The sequence below is a fragment of the Lampetra fluviatilis genome, chromosome 6 (assembly GCF_964198595.1).
Source record: "Lampetra fluviatilis chromosome 6, kcLamFluv1.1, whole genome shotgun sequence".
In the NCBI taxonomy this organism is placed as follows: Eukaryota; Metazoa; Chordata; class Hyperoartia; order Petromyzontiformes; family Petromyzontidae; genus Lampetra; species Lampetra fluviatilis.
Window position 1 is genome coordinate 8505377 of NC_136280.1, and position 26895 is coordinate 8532271.

At 47.8% G+C, this 26895-nt stretch overlaps 1 protein-coding gene across 2 annotated transcripts in view; it reads left to right on the forward strand.

The window, feature by feature from the left end:
• Positions 1 to 6043: 6043 nt before the first annotated feature.
• Positions 6044 to 26895, forward strand: part of LOC144933115 (hepatocyte nuclear factor 1-beta-like) — a 52593-nt gene continuing 31741 nt past the window's right edge. For both annotated transcript variants that reach the window (XM_078857672.1, XM_078857673.1), the window contains exon 1: positions 6044 to 7167. In XM_078857672.1, coding sequence (XP_078713798.1) covers positions 6659 to 7167 — 509 coding nt within the window. In that variant the 5' untranslated portion in view covers positions 6044 to 6658. The remainder of the gene's footprint in view (positions 7168 to 26895) is intronic.

Consider the following 26895-nt stretch of genomic DNA (forward strand, 5'->3'; position numbering starts at 1 on the left):
GCATAGATTTTTTTTGTTTGTTAATTTTTATTTTTGTTTTGAGACAAATATGTGGAGGAGATGAGTTACTGTCTGCTTATTGTACTTTATTTAGAACCAGGTAAGAGCCCATCCTGAAACACAAACTCTGCTGGTGAGATGCAGAAGATCGAAACCGGCCCTGATGTTGCTTGATTAAATACATTCTGCTTGACAAGATGGGTCTGGAGACTCAGTAGACCGATGGACTAACAAAGACAAAGATCCCCCGTATAGCTTTAACAAACTATTGGGGCAAGTGCTGTTAGCGAGCACCTATGAAGGCCGGCACGGCACACGAGAGGGTGGATGGCCAGCACCACGCCCGTCCGCCTTTGTCTCTCCCCAGTAGCGATGTTTACTACACAGCGCACCAGGTACTCATTTGAGGCTGAGTCGGCCTCGGGGATGCCCAGGACCGGTTCAGATAATCGTCACTGGGTGTTGGCCGTGAGCGGGAATCGAACTCGGGTCGCCGGGTTTGTAGCGCAGCGTAGCGCTAACCACTACACCACCGCTCCCACGCAAGCACACACACACACACAGACACACGCGCGTGTGTTATTCATGTACAGAGACGGAGTCCTGTTTGTATTTGCCATTACCCAATAAGACAAAAGGTTTCTGTTTGTCAAGGTAGACCCGGGATTAAAGAGGGACGGCAAGACAAGATAATGTGCACACAGGGCAAGGCGAGATCACCAGCTGTAGACCACGTGACAATGGTAAATGAACATTAGTGAACAGTCGCACCGCGTCTCCGATGCGCCACGGTGGCTAGGAGATGTTAACTACCTCGCTTGGTGTACAGGAGGTCGTGGGTTTTCATCCCGACCCTGACGCCTGCTGTATATTTGGAGTTTGCGTGTCTCTCGCTCTCATCATCACGGTGGCTAGGAGATGTTAACTACCTCGCCTGGTATACAGCAGGTCGTGAGTTCGATCCCGACCCTGACGCCTGCTGCTGTATATTTGGAGTCTGCGTGTCTCTCTATCATCATCATCACGGTGGCTATGAGATGTTAACTACCTCGCCTGGTACACAGCAGGTGTCGTGAGTTCGATCCCGACCCTGACGCCTGCTGCTGTATATTTGGCGTATGCGTGGTCTCTCTCTCTCTCATCGTGGTGGCGTTGATTTTTCTCCGGGTCATCCGGTTTTCCCCTCCACGTTTCGAATCAACATTCGTTTCGAGAGCATTTGGTGGCCATGCATTTATACGCGATAAGCCACTTCGTTGAACTATCATTTGTGGCCAAGTCGCTTCTGAAAAGGAGCTATATGAATTTTGACTTAAAGCTTTCGTGACTGCAGGAATTCATATTCTTCGGGTCTTTCGGTAAAGTCACGTAGATAGTAGGTTCAAAGAAAATAACAAAAAACGGCGACGTTTCCATCACAACACAGGCGGTGGTCCTGATGATGGAAAGCATGACGACCGCTTGTGTTGCCATCAAAACGTCGTAGTTTTTTGTTATTTTATTTGAACCTATCTACGAGACTTTACCGAAAGACCCAAATAATAGCAGCTACATAGCTCAATGCTCCTTACCTGGTTAAAGAAATCGTTTATAGTCTCCTCGAAGAAACAAAATAGTTGTGGGTTTTTTTTGTCGTCCATATCATCCCATGTATTAACAATCGTGATTTCTGTGTGGCGACAATGGAATGAAATGTAGATTTGCTCAATTTAAAGCTTTCGTGACTGCAGGGATTCATCTTCTTGGTTCTTTCGGTAAAGTCACGTAGAAGGGAAGTGATAAAATAATAAAAAAATAAAACATAATAAAATCAAATAATTCTCACGACGTTTCGGCTACAACGCAAGCAGCCGGCTGCTTGCGTTGTAGCCGAAACGTCGTGAGAATTATTTGATTTTATTATGTTTTATTTTTATTATTTTATCACTTCCCTTCTACGTGACTTTACCGAAAGAACCAAGAGGATAGATTTGCTCACTCGATACAGTACAGTACTGTACATGAATTACTCAGAGGGATGCAACCGCGCAATGAACCCAGTACACGCGTAACAAAGAGTACTGATTTAAATGACACCCGTATCTATGTATGTTGAACTTCTCTCGCACCGTACGTAGTCAACCGTGATAAAAGGAGGCCGGCGATAGGGAACATACCTCTCGACTATATTCTTGTTTTTTTCGGTAAAGTCACGTAGAAGGGAAATAATAAAATAATATTAATATAAACCAATTAAAAAATATTTGAATCCCTGCAGTCACGAAAGCTTTAAATCAAAATGTATACCTCTCGACTCTTCACGTCTTCACGGCGCATTTGTGGGTTTTTTGTTCGTTATCTTTCGGGCGGAAATTTATTGTTGTTCTTTTGGGAATCCATAAGAGGCCGTCGGTGTAGTTAACATGCTAACGACACGTGTGAGTAACATGCTAACGACACGAGGGGATTGCACGACGCCTTGGAGAGACGAGAGATCGCGTGAGCCCAGCAGCAACCGCGAACTTGAAACCGTTCAATGGCAACACCTGAACGGATAACGGGCCCAGTTAGTTATTCATTGCCGTGAAGAAGACGAAGAAGACGACGAAAGGCCGTTGCCTAAAACGTCGCCTATTATCGAGATCAAGGCTCCGTTCCTGGGGGTGATCTGGCATTTGTCAGTGCACCTCAAAGACTATGGAACGCGTTTCCGCTGATGGCAAGACAATCAGAATCCCTTTAGAGCTGTTGAAATCTTCCCTGAAAACTCACCGCCATAGTTTTGGTTGTTCACGCTGCTGGCTCTGTTTTATTTTCCTGCTTTCCCATACGCGGTGGCGCTTTGGGATCCTCACAAATTGAAATAATGATTTAGCTTTCCCCATTTTATGGCAGTGTTTTTTTGGGCGAATGTACTGTTGAGTGTTTTGTTATTTGTGCACCGCTGCCAGTCCAGTTGCAGTGTGTGATCTTCACACGATACAGATACCGAACAAAGAATCCCGACTCTTTGTCTGACTTTGCGCGCAGGCAAGCAAGTGCCAATACGGTGCATCAAAGTACATCGGGTGACTTTACCGAAAGAACCAAGAACCAAGAAGATGAATCCCTGCAGTCACGAAAGCTTTAAATCGAAATTTACATCGGATTGTTGGAGCGATGACGCGATGTGTTAACATCGCCTTTGGGGAGACAAAGGCGGCCGCGCAATTTGTTCTGCCCCCCCTCCCACCGTGTGCCGTGCCGGCCTTAGTAAGTGTCGCTACTCGCTAATAGCACTTGCCCCAAAAGTCTGTTCAGGCTATACGGGAGATCTTTGTCTCCGACTTGTTGATGATGTTGCCCAAGTGAAAGGAACGCGTTGAAACGGGTCGAGCGACGCAGGTAATTCACCTGCCGGTTTCATCGGGCGGGGCGACTTTAATCAACATGAACGTTATGCAGTCTCTATGAACGGTGTGTGGTAGGGATCGCGTCTTGTAGCCGAGACATGCAGTGTTCATGTGCGCGCCATCCGCACACAGCATGCATTGGTGTTTATTGCGTAAAAATCGAAATGGAATTCTCTACCCCGTGTCCGTCGTGGGAGTAGCGTTTGACCATACTTGACCACAGCGGGCAGTACCGGCTGGTGATGTGCGTGGCGGGCAGGCTCTGGTTTACAGCAGTCACTCGCCACAGGTGTTAGCCGTGGCTGGATGTGGAACTCAGGTTGCCGGGTTCCATAGAGCGTGGTGCTGCACACCGTTTTTATTTCGTGAGTGCGCGTCTTCAAAAAAACTAATTCGTGTTCATTATGATTACGTCTGCACGTGTACCCCCGCACCTCCACATAGCACGGTTGGCTACGTACGGTGCGAAAAAAGTTCAACGTACATACTTTAAACTATTCATTACTTGCAGTTTAAGAAGAACGCTAAAGTTGTGCTTAAACAAATTACGATCATTCGCAGTAATTGCTGTAGATCATACAGGCCATGCGTTTACAGATACCACGCTGATATGAGTGAGAAAATAACATCATAAATTCAGAGCTTCCCACACGCGGGCCAATATCTCATTCCATATATCACAAATCACATTGTCTTTCTTACGCTGTTTTTGTATGACGTGTTGCAGAATTCAGATGATATTCAACCACGTGTTGAGAAGACATTAGAAATCGGCGCGCATGGTTAAATATTAATTATCAGCACACGTCTATATATGGTACAAAGACAAAGATCCCCCGTATAACCTAATTATACATTTGGGGCAAGTTCTGTTAGGCAGTAGCAGCACCTATGAAGGTCGGCACGACATACGAGGGGGTAGATAGCCAGCACCGCGCTCGGCCGCCTTTATCTGCCTCGTGACGATGTTTACACGTCCAACCAGGTACTCATTTGAGGCTGTGTCGACCTAGGGGAGGCCCAGGACCGGTTCAGATCATTGGTATTGGCCGTGAGTAGGAATCGAACTCAGGTCGCCGGGCTCGTAGCGCAGCGCCATAACCGTTGCACTACCGCTCCCCGCACATCCACACGTGGTCATCAGGTAACCGAGGTTATTATAATTATAATAATAACTGAGGTTAAAAAGTAAGCCCACAATTAGGCGCATTATTTTAGTTATTACCTACTTTTTTGCACCCATATATACGCGTCCCGCATTAACCAGCGTGTTGAAGTATAACTTTAAAAAACCCCACCAACGATCAGCACGCGACGCTTGGGAAGGCACTCATCCAGCAGTGGATTGACACTCAAATTGCTGCACTGCACGTGGACACAAGTGGTGCATTGTGAGCCTTTACATGCAGGACCCCCTAATCCTGGGTACATCCAACAACCAAAGGTGAGAGTCACTTGGTCCCTAACGCACAACAGGGGCATATCCTCAAGCATCGCCCCAGGTAACCCTTGAAATCAGATCACTCATATCATGCAGGCTCGTTTTGTTGTTACTAGCAGAAAAGTGTTCGCGTGCAAGCGCGAAAACACAAGACGGCCAATTTGTAATCAATATTTGGATCGAAACTGAAGCAGATGAATCCATGTTCTTTGGTAAAGTCACGTAGCGACCGGTTGTGTTGCGATCGAAACGTAGTGATATTTTAATTCACTTTATTGTTTTTTTATCTGCGCGACTTTACCGAAAGAACCAAAGAATATGAATTCCTGCAGTCACGAAAGTTTTAAGTCAGACGAATCCATCATTGGTGTGGCCGAAAAAAGTGCGCCCGCTCGCCTCCGCTTCCCTCGTGGTGATGTTGACTACGCACAGCGCAAGAGGTAAAGCTGCGCTGATATCGGGGAGGTCCACAGACATTTCGCTGATGTCGCGACACGCCACCGATATTAACCCTGGCCGAGAATCGAACTCGTGTATCAACCTTGCCGCCGCCGCTCTCCACTTCGCACACACACACTCACCAGTCCGCTTACATGGGACGCAATACACACACACACATATATACACACACACGCGTCTAATACCAGCAGCCAATACACACAACCCACACATTGTTCTTCCCTCCGCAACCTCCGATTAGCACGCTTGCCTACGTACGATGTGAAATAAGTTCAACATACGCACACACGCGCACGCACATACCCTGCCATCCATCCCAGACTTTACTCGGGGGGCCAGCTCCCACAACACTCAAGAGACGGGTCTTCTTCGTACCCGGCTCAACGCACGCACGCCCCCCTGTCTGTACATCAAACACAGACAGACAAATACACACACGCGCACGCGCGCGTGCGCACAAAGATCCGAGACGCCACAGCTATTGGCCACCCCCAGATCAAGGTGTCTGCCGGGTTAATATAAAGGCCCCGAGTTGTCGCGCCGAGCCACGAGAGCCCCTCTCGCCCCATCTCATCTCGCATCCTTCTCTCTCTCTCTGCGTCTGCCTCTCCGCGCGTCAATTGCCAATGCGGGCGGGGCGGTTGTGGCGTTCAAAGTCCGCAGGTTTCCGAGGGGGGTCGGGTGTGTAGCGAATAAATAAAAGGGAAGAGGGAGAGAGGGGGGGGCGCTGCACTATCAGTGAGCCTGAGTTGGGGGTTGTGTGAAGGGGGGAGGAGAAGAGAGCGAACGAGAGAGCGAGAGAGAGAGGGAGGGCAAATTTACTCGTTTCAAATGTAAACAGGCGCTGGCAGGGGGCAGCGAGGTAGAACTCGCGCACACACACGCGGCGTGCAGTCGTCGGTGAAGCTGCCGTGCCGGGCTCGCAAGCACGGGAGGGGGGCAGCGACATGGCAGGGCTGAGCGGCGAGATTTGAGTGAACTCTTCGTTTCCCCGTCTATCTTCTTCTCGAGTCGGAGGGGGAGGAGGAGGGGGGAGTGTGTGTCAACCTGCGGCCGAGGTGGACATCGCGTCTCATCCACAACCATCATCGTTGCCGTCGTCTCGTTCGCTCGCTCCGCTGTTGCCCGCTGCCAGTGGGAGATCTCGACCCTTATGGACGAGGCGAAGTGAATTTTTACAGCGGCGGCGAGGTGCGTGGCCGTGCGACAAGCGCTTTGCTTAGAGGGATCGAGGAACCTGTGCTTAGACCGTAGCACGTACGAGAGACAGCAGCGCTACATCGAGGAGGAGGGGGCGGTGGTGGTGGTGGTCGTGGTGGTGAACGCGTACAGGTGGTCGCGCGCGCACCGCGCGCAAAGGGGAGGTCGGACGCACGAGAACGCGACAATGGTTTCCAAGTTGACGGACATCCAGAGGGGATTGCTCAACGATCTGCTGTGCTCCGGGGTGAGCAAGACGGCTCTGATGGAGGCGCTCACCGAACTCGAGCCAGCGCTGGGCGCCTACGACGACCTTCACGTCGGTGGCGGTGGGCACGGCCAGCAAGACCTCCCCCCGGCTCCAAACAACGCCACGAGGGTTCTGCAGCACGGCGACGGCGGTGGTGGTGGTGGTAGCAACCACGACCATCAAAGCCATCACCACCTCGCAATGGGCGGCGGCGACGGCCCGGCGGAGTACATTAACCTCAGCAACGGGCAGCACCACCAACAGCATCATCAGCAGCATCAGCATCATCATCAGCAGCAGCAGGTCGCGCGGCGGAATCACCTGTCGGGCGACGAAACATCGGAGGATGGAGACGACATGGAGCCGCCTCCAATCTTGAAGGAGCTGGAGAGCTTGAGTCCCGAAGAAGCGGCTGAGCAGCGAGGGGAAGTGGATCGACTCTTACGGTAAGACGCGGTGTGGACTCTGTGTGTAAGACGCTGTGTTGTGCTCTGTGTGTAAGACGCGGTGTGAGTTCTGTGTGTAAGACGCGGCGTGGCTCTGTGTGTAAGACACGGTGTGGGTTATGTGTGTAAGACGCGGTGTGTGCTCTGTGTGTAAGACGCGGTGTGGCTCTGTGTGTAAGACGCGGCGTGAGTTCTGTGTGTAAGACGCGGTGTGGGTCTGTGTGTAAGACGCGGCGTGAGTCATGTGTGTAAGACGCGGTGTGTGCTCTGTGTGTAAGACGCGGTGTGGCTCTGTGTGTAAGACGCGGCGTGAGTTCTGTGTGTAAGACGCGGTGTGTGCTCTGTGTGTAAGACGCGGCGTGGGTTCTGTGTGTAAATAATGTTGCATCTCAAGATTAATGTGTAGCCTATCGATGTAGGCAAAGCGGTAGTCTGTCTCCGTCCGCCCAAAACAGCGTTACATATGTATAGCTGCCCCCGTATGCAGAGGTTTGATTACGGTAGATTGTTCATAATATTACACTTTTGTTATTCGTTATGGACTGCATAATTGTGGATTCGTGAATAGACGGTATGTGTTGAATCTAGTGTCATTTCATTACGATTTTATAATTCCCTTTTGCGTGAATGTAGTGATATTTATAAATATTTAGACGTGTTGGGCATATGATATACGTTCTATATTTATAACCATATTTAAAACGTACGGGTAGGCGTGCGAGTAATTATTGTTCCAACAGTCTGTTAACGCGACACGGGTGATAGTTGTTTTTTTATTTGGAAATTAGTGCATTTAGATTTCCCTCGCTCTACGCGGTAGTAGATGCGTTCCTAAAAAAAGCGTGCAAAGCGAAACTGTACGAGATACAGCTTTTTGTTTAAATATCGCGCACACCACGCACACTATTGCTGTTCCACGCCCGACAACACGGCTCCGTCTGAGTGAATTTAAACCGCATGTCGCAAAGTATGTGCAGAAATAGGGTACCCGCGGTGTATACGCGAAATCGCGAAAACACCGAACACGCATAAAGCTCGGCAAACCTATGTATCGCTGCAATGCGCTTGCGATGTTACGCAGCACACGCACAACGTGTTGCACAAATAATTTACGAGAAGAGTGTGTTGCTTAGAGCTGTATATATGCGCGTTGCGATTGAGTAGTCTGTATATGTGCGTATTCCGAATTTGGAACTATGTTTCCGATCGCGTGTTTTTTTTACTTGAATACAAAACAAAAACACTTTAATTGTAATTTAAAAAACTGGGCTATATTTTGAATTTTAAATAAGGCTGTTAATAACGGTTATAGCAATGCTAAAGACCATCCGAGTTCGATTCGGCTAACATCGGTTCTGAGCGCGTGTATAAATCAGCCTAATAATAATTAACTTTATAAAAACAAATCTATAATTTGCAAAGGTAGAACATCTTAGGAAGTTGGTTAAACTTTACAATTGCCGCTTTGCCTATTTACCGGAATAGTGTAAAATTATTAAGAATGCTCAGTGACAGATGTACAAAGTCTGGCATGGACTGCTGGAACATTTGCTCGAGATATTCCTCGAACAAAAAACGTGTTAGCGCGACGCCTGAGCATTCAAACAGCTGCCTTTCTGCTTGTCCAGCATCAAGTCCGCATGAATATTTTATTTGTCCCTAAACTGCCCAAATCGTGTCTATATATTCGAACAATCTGCGTGTGTGTGTATATTTAACACGTAGGGTTTCGAGACCAGTATTATCCATAATAGAGATGTTTGGGTGAGATCGCGTAAACATGAAAGTGTCGTGAAACCCGCCACCACCTGACACAGCCAATTAGTAAGGTTCGTCAGGTCAACGTGCCCGTTTCGTGTCTAGTTCAGCACACCGGTGTGTTGGAGAGCAAACTCACAACATCTACAATTCCAGTACGACGTTTCGCCGGTAATTAGAACTAGCCTCATCAGGCATTACTAATTGGCTGTGGCGGGTTTAACGACACATTTATGTTTACGCGATCTTACCCAAAAGCTTCTATTATGGACATGTGTGTGTATATATTCTTGGTTCATTCGGTAAAGTCACGTAGAAGGGAAATAATAAAATAAAAAAAATAAAAATTTCCTTCTACGTGACTTTACCGAAAGAACCAAGAATATGAATCCCTGCAGTCACGAAAGCTGTAAATCATGTGTGTGTATACGTTTCATATTGTGTACACACACATATATATATACATAGCCACTCGTGCAACTTAATTTGCGAACAACTTTCCCCGGCAATGATTTGTACGACACGGTACTAGCCCCGTCTCTGGACGGCAGGGATGCACGTGCGCACTCCGTACACGTACAGAGCCCATAGCTCTCGTGCTTATTATATTTAGTCGGCGTCGGGGGGGTATAAGAGCGGCCAAACTCTTGGCTCTACACCTCGACACGCACGCGTGGTGTTTGACCAAAGGCGGCGGACGACGTGGGACCGCTCAAAGGGCCCGCGGCACGTACGTGGCTGAGCGAGAAGGGCACACAGTGGCAGTACCGGATTCCCATTATTGAAAGTGTCGCACGCTGCGCACACAAAACAAGTCGTCGCGCTTCGCTCGATGCCGAGTAAATTGATTGGTGGCGAGACGCCGATGTCGGCGCGCCGGGAGCCGCGATAATGACCGAAATTTGGCGTCTTTATTCACAATAATATCACTACTACGCCGCAGATTACCATCTCGACAATGTCATATCACTCCGGCTTTACGTTTGTTTAAATATGTATTTAAACAAAAATAGGCGACGTTTTAGGAAATGTCCTTCTTCACAGCGTGATATCTGGACTATCTATGTGCTGTGAATAAGGGTTATTGCCCGAAACGTCGCGTAATTAGCTTTTTTTTACGGCCACGGATTTGTTAACGAATGTGTGTTGTTTTTTTACCGAGTACAATTCCCAACATCCCCCCGCGCCCCTTCCTCTTAAATTAGACATGATGCCTGTTTAAACTTTTAACAATAGAACATATTTACACGCGAGTGAGCGAATATAAACAGCGCTTAAACTTGTAACAATATGTACACAAGCGAGTTAATTATAAATAGCGTAACAATAAGGTAGAGCTTAAGACGCGTTGAAATAAAAGGTGATACTACACGTGACGTAATGATGTGGAGCGGTGGCGCAGTGGTTAGCGATTCGGTGATCTCGCGAGTTCGATCGATCGCCGGTATGAACCGGTTCTACGCTGAACCAGAGTGGTGAAGTATGGTCAAACAACTGCCGTTGAACGACGCGCAGTACGTAGGCTTTCATCCAGCGGTGAATTCACACAGGGTTTGTCAGTCGTTACGTTGTTGTTATTATTATTATTATCATTGTAACGTAGTATTAAAAAAACCTTAGAATGCAACGCTTCAGTCCAATAATGAAGACACAATACCAAGCAAATTCCCAGCAGCAGCAGCAGCAGTGACTCTGGTTGATTCTCTCTCTCGCTGCGGCAATAGACTGCATTGCGTATTGGTTACTAATTATCCAAATAAAGGTTATTATTGCTCTCATCTGGGCAAAACATAAACCCGAGGCGAGCGATGGCAAGGGTTCTAGATCTCTGATGATTAACTTCTAAATGTTTATGCTTGAGCGGGGTGGGTGGGTGTCGTAGCGCTGAATACGGAGCAGGCAGAGAGGGCCGCGCGCCACGCACAGCGGGACCCGTTCGGAGCTTCTGCGCGTCAAGTTGGGGGAACACGCCGCGCGCTCGAGAGCCTGATTGTTGTGTACGCTCTGCCGATGAAGGTTTGAAAACGTGAATTGTATTGTGCGTGTGTGTCTCTCTCTCTCTGTCTCTGTCTCTCTCGGTGCTGTGCAGCGGCTCTCTGTGCGTTAACGTGCGGGTCACGATAACGCCGCCGCCTGGATAGGTCCAACACGGATGAAACGTGCGCGTGCGTGTGTGTGTGTGATCTGTATTGTGGGGAGCGGTAGTGTAGTGGTTAGCGCGCTGCGCTACGAACCTGGCAACCCGAGTTTGATTCCCGCTCACGGACAACACCAGTGACGATTATTTGAACCGGTACCGGGCCTCCCCTAGGTCAAGTCAGCCTCAAATGAGTACCTAGTGCGATGTGTAAACATCGCCAATAGGGACACAAAGGCGGCCGGGCGTGGTGTTGGCCACCCACCCCCTCGTGTTGTTGTGCCGGCCTTCATGGGTGCTCGCTAACAGCACTTACCCCTACAGTCTGTTGAGGCTATACGGGGGGATCTTTGTCTTATGGGGTGACAGATTCTGAGCTACGATGGGGGGAAAGCGTTGGACTTGTTAACGCTTTCCCAGCGTGAACGGGTGAATGTCCCGTCTGTCTCGTAAGGATGATTCGGCACGACCGACACTTCTGTATACGCGCAGTTGTGTGAATGTTATTTTTAAGAGGAGAGGATGAATGATACACTTTGCAGAAACAAAACAAAAAAAAACACGACTGCGTTATTTGCGGATATCCAGACGCGTTTTGCCCTCGGCATCTGTACGAGTTACAGACGTGCTAGTTGGGAGAGCGGCACGTAACCCATGCGTGTGTTTTTCTTCCTTGAAAAGTTCAGTCGTTGATTTGTTTTCGTTCTTAAGAAAGCCACCGCACAGTTCCATCCGTAGCGCAATTGGTTGGTTAGTGCGCACCGCTTTGAACCTGGCAACCCGAGTTCGATTCCCCCGGCGACGGTTAACGTTAGTGGCGAGTGATATATGAACCGGCCTTGCGGTTCCATCTATCATTCCTCCACCAACCCGCAATATCCAGCTTGGTGAAGTATGGTCAAACAACCCCTAAGACCGCCGCAGCATGTGTCGAGAGGCCTTCATCCAGCAGCAGATGAACAGAGAGCTGTAAACGATCATGTAAAGTAATAGACATGTACGATAGGTCGTGAAATCTCACCCACGCCCGTTGCCAATTTAATGCCGCCGTGCTGCGTACGGTCAGGTACGAAGTATGGTCGAACCGCACTGCGTGGGGAGGCCATCATCCGGCAGAGCTGTACGTGCTCACGTGCACACAGCCAGTAACAGCGCCCGCAGACTTCAACAAAATCGTCAACAACACGGTGACGTGAAAAGGAAACATGTGCGACGTTTCGGGCAATGACCCTTCCGCAGTGCTGAGGAAGTTTGCATGTGCTATGAGGGAGGGCTATTGGCCGAAACGTCGCCTATTGTATATGTTTCTTTTTAAGGCCGCAGTGTGTATTGACCAGAGTGTTTAGTTGGTGTCGATTGTGCTTGTGCACCATTTGCCAACGCGGCAGCAGCATCACTAATGTCAACTAGCAGTCTGCACGTCCTCTAGATGTGATCGACTGTCCGTTCCTTCCTCCCTTCTGGCGTGACGTCCTGCCTGCCTGCTTGTCGCGCCAGCCAGCAAAACTTATCTCTATAATGTAGTCCGTGCGAGTGTGATGAGGCTCTGGTGCTGATTGCGCACGATGTCGCAGGAGGAGATAGCGAGTTGCGACGGGTTTGAGTAGGGCGACACCCCCAATTACAATAATCAAAGTATTCGAAATTATTGTAGATTTGAAGCTTTCGTGACTGCAAGGATTCATATTCTTAGGTTTTTTCGGTAAAGTCACGTAGGTAAAAAATTAAAATTAATAAAAGTAAAATAAAATAAAAATCACGACGTTTCGGTGGCAACATAAGCTTCCGTCTTCAGGTGGAACCGTCACTTGATACAGCTATATACTTGATACAGCTATCGTGCTGTGACGGTTCCACCTGAAGACGGAGGCTTGTGTTGCCTCCGAAACGTCGTGATTTTTATTTTATTTTACTTTTATTAATTTTCATTTTGTACCTACGTGACTTTACCGAAAAAACCTAAGAATATATTCGAAATAACTCGGTTTATTCAAATAAACATTACGTGCTGAGAAGTTGACTCACTTACCCGCCGTGTTCTAGCACGCGACGAGGAGATTCGGCCAATGTTCTAATTCACCGCTGGATGAATCGGATAGCACATGGCGAAGTCGTCTGCCTCTCATGGTCCGTCTCACTCCTCCTCTGGCTGCCATTCCGTGACAGGTCTCGTTCGCCGGCCATCACACAGCTTCGGGCGAGTTGTCCGTCACAAGCCTGCTTATCTTTTCGTGATATGGTGATATCTGTTTTACTGCTTTAAAGTTATGAATATATAATACCCAATATTTACAATTCGGGCAATGGCCGTTCTTGGTGCTATGAAGAAGAGCTGTTGTCCGAAACGTCGCCTATTATATACATTTCCTTTTAAGGCCAGCGTTATTGACGAATGTGTTGAGTTATATATATACATTGTTTGTACTTGGGAACCACTTCCAACGCAGCAGCATCACCAAATAGTGTTCATGATATCTGTTTTGGGCATCACCGCCTTCTGAAAAGGCTGCATTCGTTGTAAAACACACGAGGATGTATAATTTTGCGTCCTGTTCGCGAGTATGATTGTTTGTGTATATCACGTTGTCGTTATTCGACACAATGTCCGACGTTTAGGGGGTGGGGACATAATTTCGAACAACACATGTCTGGGGTTTTTAGCGCTTCGGCACAACCACGAAAGCTAAGCAGTCGTACCATTACCATGGGATCATCCTGATCACATTACGTGCTTGGCCGTAGTGCATGCCGGGCAACGTTTTACGGTGTGATACTGCACTGGCGTTAGCCGACAGTATTATTGCTGAGCTGTGAACCCGGCGACCTGAGCACGATTCCAAGTCACGACGAGTGAACTGTTGAAGCGACGTTGAGCGCTCATTGGTAAAAAAAAAACATAAATAAAACAACCAAAACCTGTACTGTTTGGTTCTTTCGGTAAAGTCACGTAGGTAGAAAAATAATCGATCACGACGTTTCGATCGCAACACAAGGACTCGTCATCAGGTGGGAAAAGTCACGTAGGTAGAAAAATAATCGATCACGACGTTTCGATCGCAACACAAGCACTCGTCATCGGGTGGGACAACCACAGCCTGGTGAAGATGTTACCGTCGATCGGGGAAAGCGGCCAAGACCGACTCGGCATGGGCCAGCGCCTTCATTTAGCAATAGATTGACAGAGCGGCTGTTTAAAGTACCCTTCGCTCAACTCGGCACGCCGCTATGTTTGTCGTCCGCGGTGTACGTTGTGTAATGTGCTGTACGCGAAGCCTTAAACCCGCGTGGCTCGTTTACGAGTCGAATCATTGATTTCACGGCAATTTATGGGGTTTTTGTTTTACTGCGACCAAGCGATTTCGTGCGTTCGGAAAATGTGGAGGCCACGTGGCGCAAATGTACAGTTGGCATGGCACGAAAATTGTGAATTACCGTTCAGAATTCGCTCGCTCTTAGTCCGTTTCTGTCAATGTTTGTTTGTAAATGCACGTGTACAAGTGTGGGGGGGGTGTCCCCACGCCTTGCAGGTGGTGGGGGATTAATTGACCATACTTCACCACGCTGGTCAGTGCGCGTTTGTAGAAGGCGTAGTATGTGTGTACGTATGTTGAACTTTTTTCGCACCGCACGTGGTCAACCGTGGTGACCGGAGGTTCAGGGTGCAGCGTAGGCGAGGCGAGTGACACCTGAACAGGTTCTAAGCGCGTCAACGAATCAGTGCTGAGCAGCGTGGCGGCGAAGTACGGACAAATCACCCCACGACCGTGTAAAGGGAGGTTGCGAAGTTGGTCTATAAGCCATCCATGGGGTAGAGAACACACGTGGGTAGAGTTAACTAACGCGACTGGGGCTTGCTTGCTTACTCGGGCGCGTCTCTCTCTCTCTCTGCATCTTCTGCACGCGACAAAGGCGACGTGTGAGTAGACCCGTTTCGTAGACTTCATTTCACGCAAGCTCGAACCCATTGAGACCCCCGAGTCTCAATGTCAATATCGTAAAGCGAGGGTCCCTTGCCTGCAAGATGTCCAGTTCACCGCCGGCATTTCGTTTGATTCACGCGAGCCTGATTCTGTTGATGACGCACCCTCAGTACGTCAAACCGATCCAGAGTTGACTCGTCTTGAAACAACGCTGCCGACTGTCTACAATCCCCGAAGTTCGTGCGGCTGATGGGTTGTGGAGAGACGGACGAATGGATGAAGGAAATCAAACGGCAAGCCGACGTTCCTGACGTACAAGGGAAGGGGAGGGTGGGGGGGGTTTATTTTCTCTCTCCGACTTTCGTCAAAAAGCAAGCTAACGTGAACACAGAAACGAAAGCGACGGTACTTGTAGGCAATCGACCACGGCTCTCGTTCAATAATCATCGTTAGCAGCAGCAGAAGCAGCAGCGTCGTCGTCGTCGTCATTAGCGGCGGCGCCATCATCCACAGCAGCAGCACGTGCTCGCGCACGCGGCTGGCAAATGTTTATAAATACGCCGCCGTCGCCGCCACGAGGGTGAATTCTAAAACATTAATTCGGGTGGATGAATGATCAACCAGACGAGACACGCACACTGCAATTGTCGATAGCGCAGCGCAAATGGCGGGCAACTGTAACGGCAGCGGTGGCCGGGGGGCTGCCGTGTTGGGTTTATTCATTAGCGAGGCGAGTCATAAACGTGCGCACTTGGACTAACTTATCAAAGCCGGGGAGGGGGGGCATTTGTTTAGGTCAAGAAACGCATAGACGATGGATGAGGTGGGGGGGACAATGATAATTACAAAAAAATATTTAAATTAGTTGTTTGGTAAAGTCAAATATATAGAAAAAATAAATATAAAATAAAATAACATTTATTTTATTTTTCTACCTACGTGACTTTACCGAAAGAACCAAAGAGTATGGATTCCTGCAGTCACGAAAGCTTCAAATCAAGCTGAGTTGTTTGGTCCACCATTATACATCATTGTCATCGGAGATGTGCGGGGGCTGAACTCCGGAAAAGTCTGCAGATATGTTCACGATGCAAGTCAATGCGTGGACATATTTTGAAATATTTTCCCGAGATCAGCTGAAATTAAGACATGATCATCATTATCATCATAATCTTTCAGCAACTCTCGCGTTCCAGACGTTCAACCCACGTATAGTAGCGTCAGTCTATCCACCGTGCGCAGTTGGTAGGGCAAAGAAAGGGTTATTTTGTTCGCTTGTTCCACTCAGTTTATGCTCTGAACTTTGCTCGACATCTTCCCCGCTTTACTGCTGCTGCGCGGATCGTGTTTGCTCTGCCGCAGTCAATAAACGCAGACCTTGAACATTCGTTCGGGCAGAGAGTTTTATTTTAGCGAAGAGGGGAGGGGAAAAAAAAACCAAAGGGTGGGTGGTGGTGGAGAGAGAAAGAGAGAGAAAGAGAGGAGAGGTGGTGCCCATAAAAAAAAACAGAACAACAAGTCGCGGATTCTGTCCGCAAGGCCCCGCCGTGCGGACCGTGGTTTGTGACAAAGCCACGCAAGGAGCCACACGCCGTGCGTGGGACCCACGTGGAGTTGACGCCACATTGCAGACGCGACGCGACATCACAACGCATTGTGCGCTGTTATGAATTCGGCATTACTCTGACTCACGCTAATAGTTCAGCGTTACGATTAATACCATTAATAATTTACAGCGCTTTTGTCCATCCGCTGTTGAATTCATTACTTACTCCCCCGCGCCGTTGTAGGTCCATGATGACGGTTGTTTGACGACACTTCGCTACGTTGGTCAGTGCGGGTTGGTAACGTTGGGGAAAACCCCAGAACCTTTTGAGGTATCACTGAGGCCAGCGGGCTCGTGGTGTAGTGTGCCAAACGTTGCACCACCGCTCCACGCCTACGTACGTACCGATGAATTTTTACGATTTAAACTAAACTATTTTTATTTTACCAAGTAAGGCCCATTGAGCTATATAGCCCTTTTTCGGCAACGACCTGGCCACAAATGATAGCTCAACGAAGTGGCTTGTGTCGCAATTCATAGCTGCCAAATACTCTAAACACCGGAGGAAATCCACGCGACCACGGGGAGAGAGACGCAAACTCTAAAATATCCAGGCGTCAGGAGGGTCAGGATCGAACGCCAAACTCCTGTATACCAGGCGAGGTAGCTAACATCTAGCCACGGTGGCGCTCAATGTCACAATACAAGTTTCAACGCGAAGCCAAACGCTCGTGGGACTGGCCAAATATTACACATTTAGCAGGAACCTCCTAAAAAACAAGAATAAATAACCAATGTAGAGCGTGACGCAGTGGAGTTCGTGTACTGCGCCATGAATCAGCCCCCCCCCCCTCCCGCCCTGAGTTCGACACCGGACCGTGGCTAACATCAGCAGCGAGTGATATCTGAACTTGTCTAAACACCTAGGGGGTTATTCAGGGTAGAGGAGTGGGGGACCCTCACTGTTAAAAACAACAACTCGTATGACCGACACGACGTGTCGCGCGCCCCCTCCTCCACTCATCCAGCAGCGAATTCACAAACGGATGCAAATTGTGTTTTTTTTTATTTGCACATCCTGTTGCCTTAGGCCTCGTCTGTGTGTAACCCGTTTCGTTACGTGACTAAATAAAAGCTCTCGAGAGCGGCGACGACGCCGGTGTACATTGGTTTGCGAGTCTGAGGCTTCCAGACTTTGCAGACTCCCAAGACAATGACGCGTAATCGCGTGTGTACTCAGACGCGCGCGTAATGCCCGGCGTGCCTTTGTGAGCGGCGGGCAACTCGTTCATTGTCTGCTAATGGGAAACGTTGGACGTGGTAATGCCAAAGCCGCTAATTGGACAACTTTTGTTGTTTAGTCTGGGCCCCCCCAGTTAATTTTTTTTCCCAGCGTGCCGCGATGTAAAGTTAAAGCGCGGCGCGGGGGGGGGGGGGTCATCCGTCGTTCTCCGCCCTCTTCCGCGACGGTGAAAACGTCGGACAATTCGAGGAATCAAATTTCTGTCCCCCCCCCCCCCCCCATTGCACTGCAGCGTTAATGACGAACGTAGCTGTGCGCACGCAAGTCGCTTAGTGGCGCACAGGCACAATTGAGAAACTAAATCAGAACCGCGACACGTTCGTCGACATAAGACACGGCCCAATAATAAATATATAATAGGCGACGTTTCGGGCAACGGTCCTTTCTTCAGAACAGATACGGGCTTTGAAGAAGGGCAATTGCCCGAAACGTCACCTGTTGTGTATATTTTTTCTTTCACAGTGCAATTGCCGAATGTGTTGAGTTTTAGTTTTTTATTAATGTAGGTCTATATACCAACAGGATTACATATCACCACAGGACACACAACGGAGGTGAGATGAGGAAGCCCTCTCACCTCGCAGTAGGTTCACGAAAGGGTTGCACATGAACGAGACAACAACAACAACAACAACAAAAATCTCAGTCATCTTAGTCATGAACGAGACGCACACTCTCTCACACACACACATCTACACATATATATGCTCCTCGTATTGATTGAACTGCCTTTATTTATGACCAGGCAAGAGCCCATTGAGACCAGATGTCTCTATTCAAAGGAGACCTGAATCAAAATAAACACGGATCAACGCGCGGGCCACATTGGTGCCCTGAGCCAGGACCGTGGAATATTAACTGCTCATGGAAGCTATCCTGAGACACACCAAGCCTCGTATTTCATCAAGTTGTGACCTTTGGACCACGGGCAGCGAGATCACGGAATATTCTCCTGCGATTTGTCAATGCCGTACACCAGAGGTCGCAACCGGGTACCCGATACCCGTACCCTACCCGATACCCGGCTACCCGTACCCGGCCGGGTACGGGTACCCGGTTGCGACCCTGGTGCGGCCGGATACGGGTACGGGTAGGCCGTGAGTCACTGGTGAGTCACCGTTTGTCACTCATTTCGGGTAGGGTACGGGTTGGGAACGAGTACCCGTACCCAGCCGGGTACGGGTACGGGTACCCATTTGCGACCCTGGTGCGGCCAGGTACGGGTAAGGAATCAAAACCCGTTTGCGACCTATGCCGTACACTGCTGGACGAATGCCTCCGTAAACGAGGTGGCTTGACCATACTTCACCACACCGGCCAGTGATGGTTGGTGAAGGTAGAGGGAGTCACCACGTGCCGCTCACCATGGATCGGCAATACCTTGCGCTCTAGTGCTAGTGCCTTACGTGGATAATGCCGACTACAAGCAAGCCTAGCAGCGTTCCAGAAAATATCGAGTGAGATGTAAAGGCGTGCCTGCAAACGAGTGTTTATGCTATAGAAGCGTCACTGTGCGCACAGCGTGCACATACGCATTCACATCATCATCATCGTCGTCAGTATACTGGACACATCATCATCACTACATGCGTAATGGAACATCGTTCAACACAGCGCATGTTAAATGCGCTGTGCCATCGGTTATGCAAGCGAGATTGGCACCCTTCATCACAAACACGGTCCTATCACGAACGCTGGCGTATTGTAGGCCAGAGATTGACTGCTGCCTTGCGAACAGAGTGGGAAAGTTGACGATGATGCACGACCAGTAACTCCACATGAACAGATTGCGTAGCAAAGCGGCACTTATTAAGTGATGTATATTTTATATATATATGTGTGTGTGTACAACTTCATATGGCCAATCAGCGTGCAACATTTTAGTGTGTGTGCACCATTATGTCAAATGTGAGCTCCGACTGTCAGTCACTGCCCACTTTGTTTATGCTCTGAAGAAGAGCCATCGTTTGAATCGTCAGCCTATTCTATATGTTCTTGGTAATGTCCTCGTTCGATGCAGTACTTCAATACTGTACATAATATATTCGTGACATCGTTTAGATTGAACTCTATGCATCATGTACATTCTCGGCAAAACGTGTACACGCTGAACTTAACTATTGTCATTCACCTCGTTGCGTTCCGCAACATATCGTGCACTCTTAATTATGTACGACTTTGTAATTCGCTACACCGTTTGTATACTGCATCAACTCCGCACCCTTACTTATTTCAGCGCGGTAATGAATTAGGATGATTATTCGTATGGCCAATTTTAAAACTTTGTCATCATAAATCCGTTCAAAATCTAATTCTCATCAGCCTCAGTAGATACCGTGTCCAGTCTTCTCGAGTTTATTATTATCCACTCGATCTCTCTGCCCTCTCTCTTTATGTCCCGTACTATGAAGAAGGACCATTGTCTGAAACGTCGCCGATTTTCTTTCTTTTACGGACGCGGTGTTTTTTTTCTCACGAATGTGTTGAGCCTTTTGTTCTCTGTATATATTTTATACTACACTATACGCGCTTAAAACTCCACCATAAACTCATTCGTAGAAGCGTAGTAAGTACATATGCGTGCGATCCATGGTAGAGAATCCTTTTCTAGATCCCGCTCGCTAAAGCAGTCGGCATATCAACGCGTTGACTGGGGTATGGCGAACGGATTTATTTAATTTGATTTTTTTTCTGTGATGATCATTTTCTTGTTATGTGCATTCTTTCGTTATTCACGTATTCATCTTTTAGTTATTGATTTGCTAAGTAGTTGGGTTTGTTGTTTTGGTAACATCTGTGTTAAGGGACTGGCTAATTGATGTGCAGCGTGGTGGGATGCAATTACATGAATGACAACTCTATAAAGTGAAGCTATTATTATTTATGACGATGTAACTACACATTCCTTAATTCTTTGATGCATCGCGTATAATAATCCAAGACACAATTGACATACTGCATACACTGTGCACCCATACGTATTTAATGAAACGCAATCAATGACACCACATAAAAATGTATATGTATACACACACACACGCATAATTCGCAATACCTTTACACACTCGTCGATAACACCGCGGCCTTGAAAGGCAATGCATGTACTAGGCGACGTTTCGGGCAATGACCCTTCCTCATAGCACGTGGGCATGGCCAACGCCTATTATATATTCTCCCTTAAAAGACCACGGTGTTTCGATTTAAAGCTTTCGTGACTGCAGGGATTCATCTTCTTGGTTCTTTCGGTAAAGTCACGTAGAAGGGAAATAATAAAATAATATATATAAAACATAATAAAATAACTTAAAATAATAAAATAATACATCTTCAACATAATTAAATAATTTTAAAATAATTGTATTATGTTTAATTTTTATTATTTTATTATTTCCCTTCTACATGACTTTACCGAAAGAACCAAGAAGATGACCACGGTGTTATTGACGAACGCGTCATGTCTATTATTGTTATTAATACCCCTATTATTTGTGATTGTACAACACGTTGCGCTTGTGCTGGGCTGCCAACGCAGTAGCCGCAGTAGCCGCAGTAGCCACATGAGCTACCCCATCCTCGCTGTTCGACTTTCGTAAAGCTGCACGGCACCACGCACCGGCATCGCAGCGCAACACACCAACAACCAGCCGGTCGGATTTCATCGTCTCGAACACACGCAACCCCCCACCGCTACCCCAACTTCTCTGCGTGGCCTCCCCCCTCCCCCCCAAGTGTTTATGTTGATTGATTGAGCATCGCGGCCGCTGTAGTTTTTTTTGGGGGGGTGGGTGGTTGGGTGGGGTGTGCGGTTGATCGTTCCTATTCAAGGGCTCGTTTATTGAGCGGCGATGAAGCGTGCGGGCAACATGCAAGCGGGCCGAGCGGCGTAGTCCTCATCAATTACACGGGGCAGCAGCAGCAGCCGCAGCAGCCGCCACCAAAGCGACGTGTTAGATTTGCATCTCAACGCCGCTTTGGAAATGTTAACAAACACAACCGCTGCGTGTCGCGTGTGCGTTGTTGGCACTAGGCACACGAGCGTCGATGATGATGATAACAATAACAGCGACAACGACGAACTCAGACGTCATTCGTTAAGAATAATAATAATCATATAATAACAATGCCCTGATTTAAAAAAAAAAGATGTTTAATCTTGCTGCGTATGAAGAAGGAGGAGGGTCATTACCCGAAACGTCGCGAACTGCGTATCTTTTTTTGCTTTTACATTTAAGAGCGGCGTAGTCGACGAGCGCGTTAAGTTGTCGCGCAGAGATACAAATCGAAAAGTTTATCCGTTTTTAGTCTCCCGCAATGTACTCCACTCGAGTGCGTCGAGAAGAGCATCATGCCCAGGACATTCCCCGGGTGTCCATCGTTTCGAAGAGGGGTGCCTCTTGCCAACGGCGTCTTGTGAACAAGGCAGTCAGTCATTGATTCTAGATTTGAAGCTTTCGTGACTGCAAGGATTCATATTCTTAGGTTTTTTTCGGTAAAGTCACGTAGGTAAAAAAACTTAATTAAAATTAATAAAAGTAAAATAAAAATGAAATAAAAATCACAACGTTTCGGAGGCAACACAAGCGTCCACCTGAAGACGGAAGCTTGTGTTGCCTCCGAAACGTCGTGATTTTTATTTTATTTTTATTTTACTTTTATTAATTTTAATTTTTTACCTACGTGACTTTACCGAAAAAAAACCTAAGAATAAAGTCAGTCATTTGTTGAACAAGACCAGACGTGCCGATGAGACCCAGAAGGTTTCAGACGCGGTCCTCGGGTTTTGCTCGCTTGCCTTTGCTCTGCTTTGAAACAAATGCAGGCGCAAGGATGAAAGGCCGCCACCACCGCCACCACCGCCACACATCGACGCATCGACGCACATTGCATTCATCTAGCGGAGATCCACAAAGAAGCTGCGTCCGTCTCGTTCGCACGAGAACGGAAAGCGCGTTTCAGACAGCCGCGCGCTCATCACGAGTATATTGGCCTCAAGCTTAGTTCTGTTGGTCGTGTTACACCAGCTGTAACGGGAATTATTGTAAGTTAGCTCAGCGGTAAGTTACTGATGTTTATTGTCGAATTACGTGTTTCAGGAGTGACTCCCATACCGTACAATACTGCACCCCCCCCCCCCCCCCACCGTGCGATTAGATCGATTGTCGAGATTGGGGACCGTGATTCCATTCAATAATTGTTGTCTACATTTGTGTTTAAACATTGCGCTGAATTGTAGGCCCTGTATCGCGGCTCCTGGAGTCACCTTGGTCTCATGACATGGGGGACTTGCAACAACACTCGCTTAAAATAAACAAACATAATAGTCGACGTTTCGGGAAACGGCCCTTCTCCATAGCAACGGGCCCTTCATTTATGTACTCTATTAAAAATGTTCATTGTCCATTATATCTTCTTTCTTTTAAGAATATTGACGAATGTGTTGCATTGTTGTTGTTGTTGTTAATTGTGCTTTTGTACCACTGCCAACGTAGCAGCAGCACCACCACCAAATAATTTAATTCTAAGGAACGCACGCGAATCTAAAACAATCGATTATCGCAAGCACGTGTCGTGAGCGTGACATGGATTGCGCTCATGATTAAGAGTGGATTATTTTAGTTTTTTGGAGTTTTTTAATAACGCGGACTCGACAAAAGCCGCGCCAGACTTCGGCTGCCTCGCTCTTGACGAATATCATCACGACATCCTTTAAGCAGGGAGCGGTGGCGTAGTGGTTAGCGCATTTGTGCTTTGAACTTGGCCACCTTAATTCGATTCCCTGCTGCACTGCGTACAAAGGGGGTAGTGTGGTCAGAACCACCCACGCCCGCCTTTATCTCCCCAATTGCCGATGGTTACACACTACACCACGAAGGCACTATTTTAAGGCTGAGTCTACCTACGGGAGGCATCACTTTCCTCTAATGTTAGTCAATTCGGGAAATCAGAATTTGAATTTATACCGGCGGAATCCGATGAGCTACAAAGCTCTTTTTCACAGATGTCCAATCGGGGCGGGTCAGAACAACAAACAGTACGAACACACGGAGAGGTAAACAAATCACTAAAAAATATACAAATAGAACTAAGCAATGTTTTATTTTACCATTTAATCCCACTCAGCTTTTAGCTTACGTTTTGGGAGCAGAGTGGGCTCAACAAAGTGGCTTATCATGTGGAAATGTATAGCAGCAAAGTAATCTAAATCATCTCAATCAAACTCGGGTGACCAACTTTACACTGGATTGTGTTTATCACTCAGCCACCACTCCGCCCCCCCGGATATTAGAAACCCCCGAATATCACTGTCCTGTATTCACCCACGTGTCCGTGTCATCATTTCCAAATTAGCTAAACTACAACATTTCCAGATGTTATCCAATCAAAACAAAAACAGCACCGCCAGCTTTCTTGAATAGACGATGCCTTGATTTGGAAAGCGTTGTAGGTGGGTTTTTTTATTTTAGCAGAGAGCTGCTTGTATAAATGGTTATCAACAGGGGGCTTGCAATCCAGACATTGCCGTTTCGACCTCTGCCTCTGCCTCTGACCACCCAGGCTGTGTATGGTGGGGTGAAGTGTGGGGTACTCCCACCGTACAAAACCTCCAGCCTGCGTGGAAGAGTAGGCCAAATATTTCTAGATTTGAAGCTTTCGTGACTGCAAGGATTCATACCCTTAGTTTTTTCGGTAAAGTCACGTAGGTAAAAAAATGAAATTAAAATTAATAAAAATAAAATTATAGTATCAAGTGAGGCCTCACTTGATGCAGCAAATCTGGCTGTGACGGTCCCACCTGATGACGGAGACTTGTGTTGCCTCCGAAACGTCGTGATTTTTTTTTTATTAATTTTAATTTCATTTTTTTTACCTATGTGACTTTACCGTAAAAACTAAGAGTATAGACCAAATATGCCAAAAGCGGCATGAGAAAGCATTCGGAGGGCTGCTCCTTCACGGCGCCTGTGTGTTTGCTCTCGAGCTCCATTCGCCAGTCATTTCCGTTCGAATACGCATGGAGCCTGCACACGTTTCACGAACCTGATGGTTGCTAAACACGCCGCGCATAACGTAGAGAGCTCCGAATTGAGTTTTAATTGGCGAGTTCGGCTTATCAGAAGCCGCTGTAATTGGCCGCCGCCTGGAACATTGCACTGGTGACGCCGGGTTCACAGCGCAGTTGCGCTAACCGTTGCGCCACCGCTCCGTCCTCTGAAGACGTTGGCTGCACAGATACATCCTCGCCCCGTGTCGCGAGTATAAAAGCGACTTTTATGATGTAACGGCTCACGCGTTTTAACGCTCCAGTCAATGCGACCATCACTCGCGCCGCGTTAACTGCCTAATTCTATTCGTGCCTTATGCATACCTACACTCACTCAGTCAACAGATCCATTTTTTCAACAACCGAAAAACGAAATAGCTCGCATATTGTAAGAAGCCCTTGGAGAAGTAGAACTTTCCAACAGAGTACTAGGTACCACGCCGAAGAGCGGTGGCGCAGTGTTTTTTGCAGTGCGCTTTTTGTTTTTGACATCGGCCTCTCGAGTTTGGCTCTCGGAGTTCGATTCCCGGTCACGGCTGACATCAGTGGTGAGTGATGTCTGACGCGGTCCTGGTCGGCCTCTATCATTCTCTTTCACCAACCCACACGTGGTTCGAGTATGATCAATCCCACCCATTGAAACAACACGGAATGTCAACCAGTAGTGGATTATTTTATTATTTCCCTTCTACGTGACTTTACCGAAAGAACCAAGAAGATGAATCCCTGCGGTCACGAAAGCTTTAAATCGAAACAGTAGTGGATTGATAAAGGATGATTATTAAGTACGAAATCATATTAATTCGTTTTGCAGTATTCAATTTGGGGGAGGTGAGGTATCTTTCGCAAATGCCCTGGTGGGTGTGTAGTTCTATCACACAATGACAAGTTGTTGTCTTCTATCCCCGGGCCGTGATCGCATGAGTGCGCGATCGCTCTGACCAATGCCGCCGGCCAGGTGAAATACGCCTCGACCCGGCCGAACAGTCTTGCAAACCAATCTGCACGTCCTTCAGTGTAGCCGTGTGCCCCCCTTGTGCTTGTGCCTCACCGTGTCGACCCATCTATCGACAATTGAACGCGCCCGCTTGCGCGGATTACTTCGATGTTAATTGGTACGAGCGTCGAACGTACACCAACGTGTCCATCCACCGCCCCATTAACGCCTCGTCACGCCTTGTCAATCACAGGCGGTGGGGGAGGGGGGGGGCAAGACCATGGTCATGCCAATATCATTCGCCACTAATGTTTTCCATCGGTTGCGATGGATCTGGGGTGCCGCTGTGGTGAGATGTTATCCCCTTGCCTGGTATGAAGGAGGTCGTGGGTTCGATCCCAATCCTCGACCCTGCCGCCTGCTGTGTATTTGGAGTTTGCGTGTCTCTCTTTCTCTCTCTCCCCGTGGTCGCGTGGATTTTTTTTCTCCGGATCCTCGTGGTGTTTCCCTACGCATTTACAAACTTGCGTTTCGAGTATTTGTCTGCTATACATTACCACGCGATCAGCCACCGCGTTGGGCTGTCGTTTGTAGCCAGGGTCGCGTCTCAAAAAGAGCTGCCGTGTCACTCAGTGGGCCTTACCACGCGGTTCGCCGTTGTGTGTCCGCTCCGTGCAAGTGATGTGTGTACTGTGTAGCGTGAAGTGTCCGGTCTTTCACAGATCAGCTGGTGTTGCTATAGTGATGATTTCTGTGCTTCTGATCTAATTTGTGGTTTATTGATAGTCTATTGGTAATCGTAATGCGATGATAGCTTGGTTAATATATAATGGTTATAATTATGAGCATACGTGAAGGCATGGTGATGGATGTTGACGATGGTGATTTGTAAAGTAATTATATTTATGATGGAATGTAAAGATACGTGTGATGATGATGCTGATAATATGTAAATGAATGTTGATGATGATGTGTAAATGTATGCGTTTAATGATGATGTAGGTAGTTGTATGTGAGGGTATAGTGGTGATGATGATGTTGATAACTGACATTTAAACGTATGGTGGTGATGATGATGATGTTGT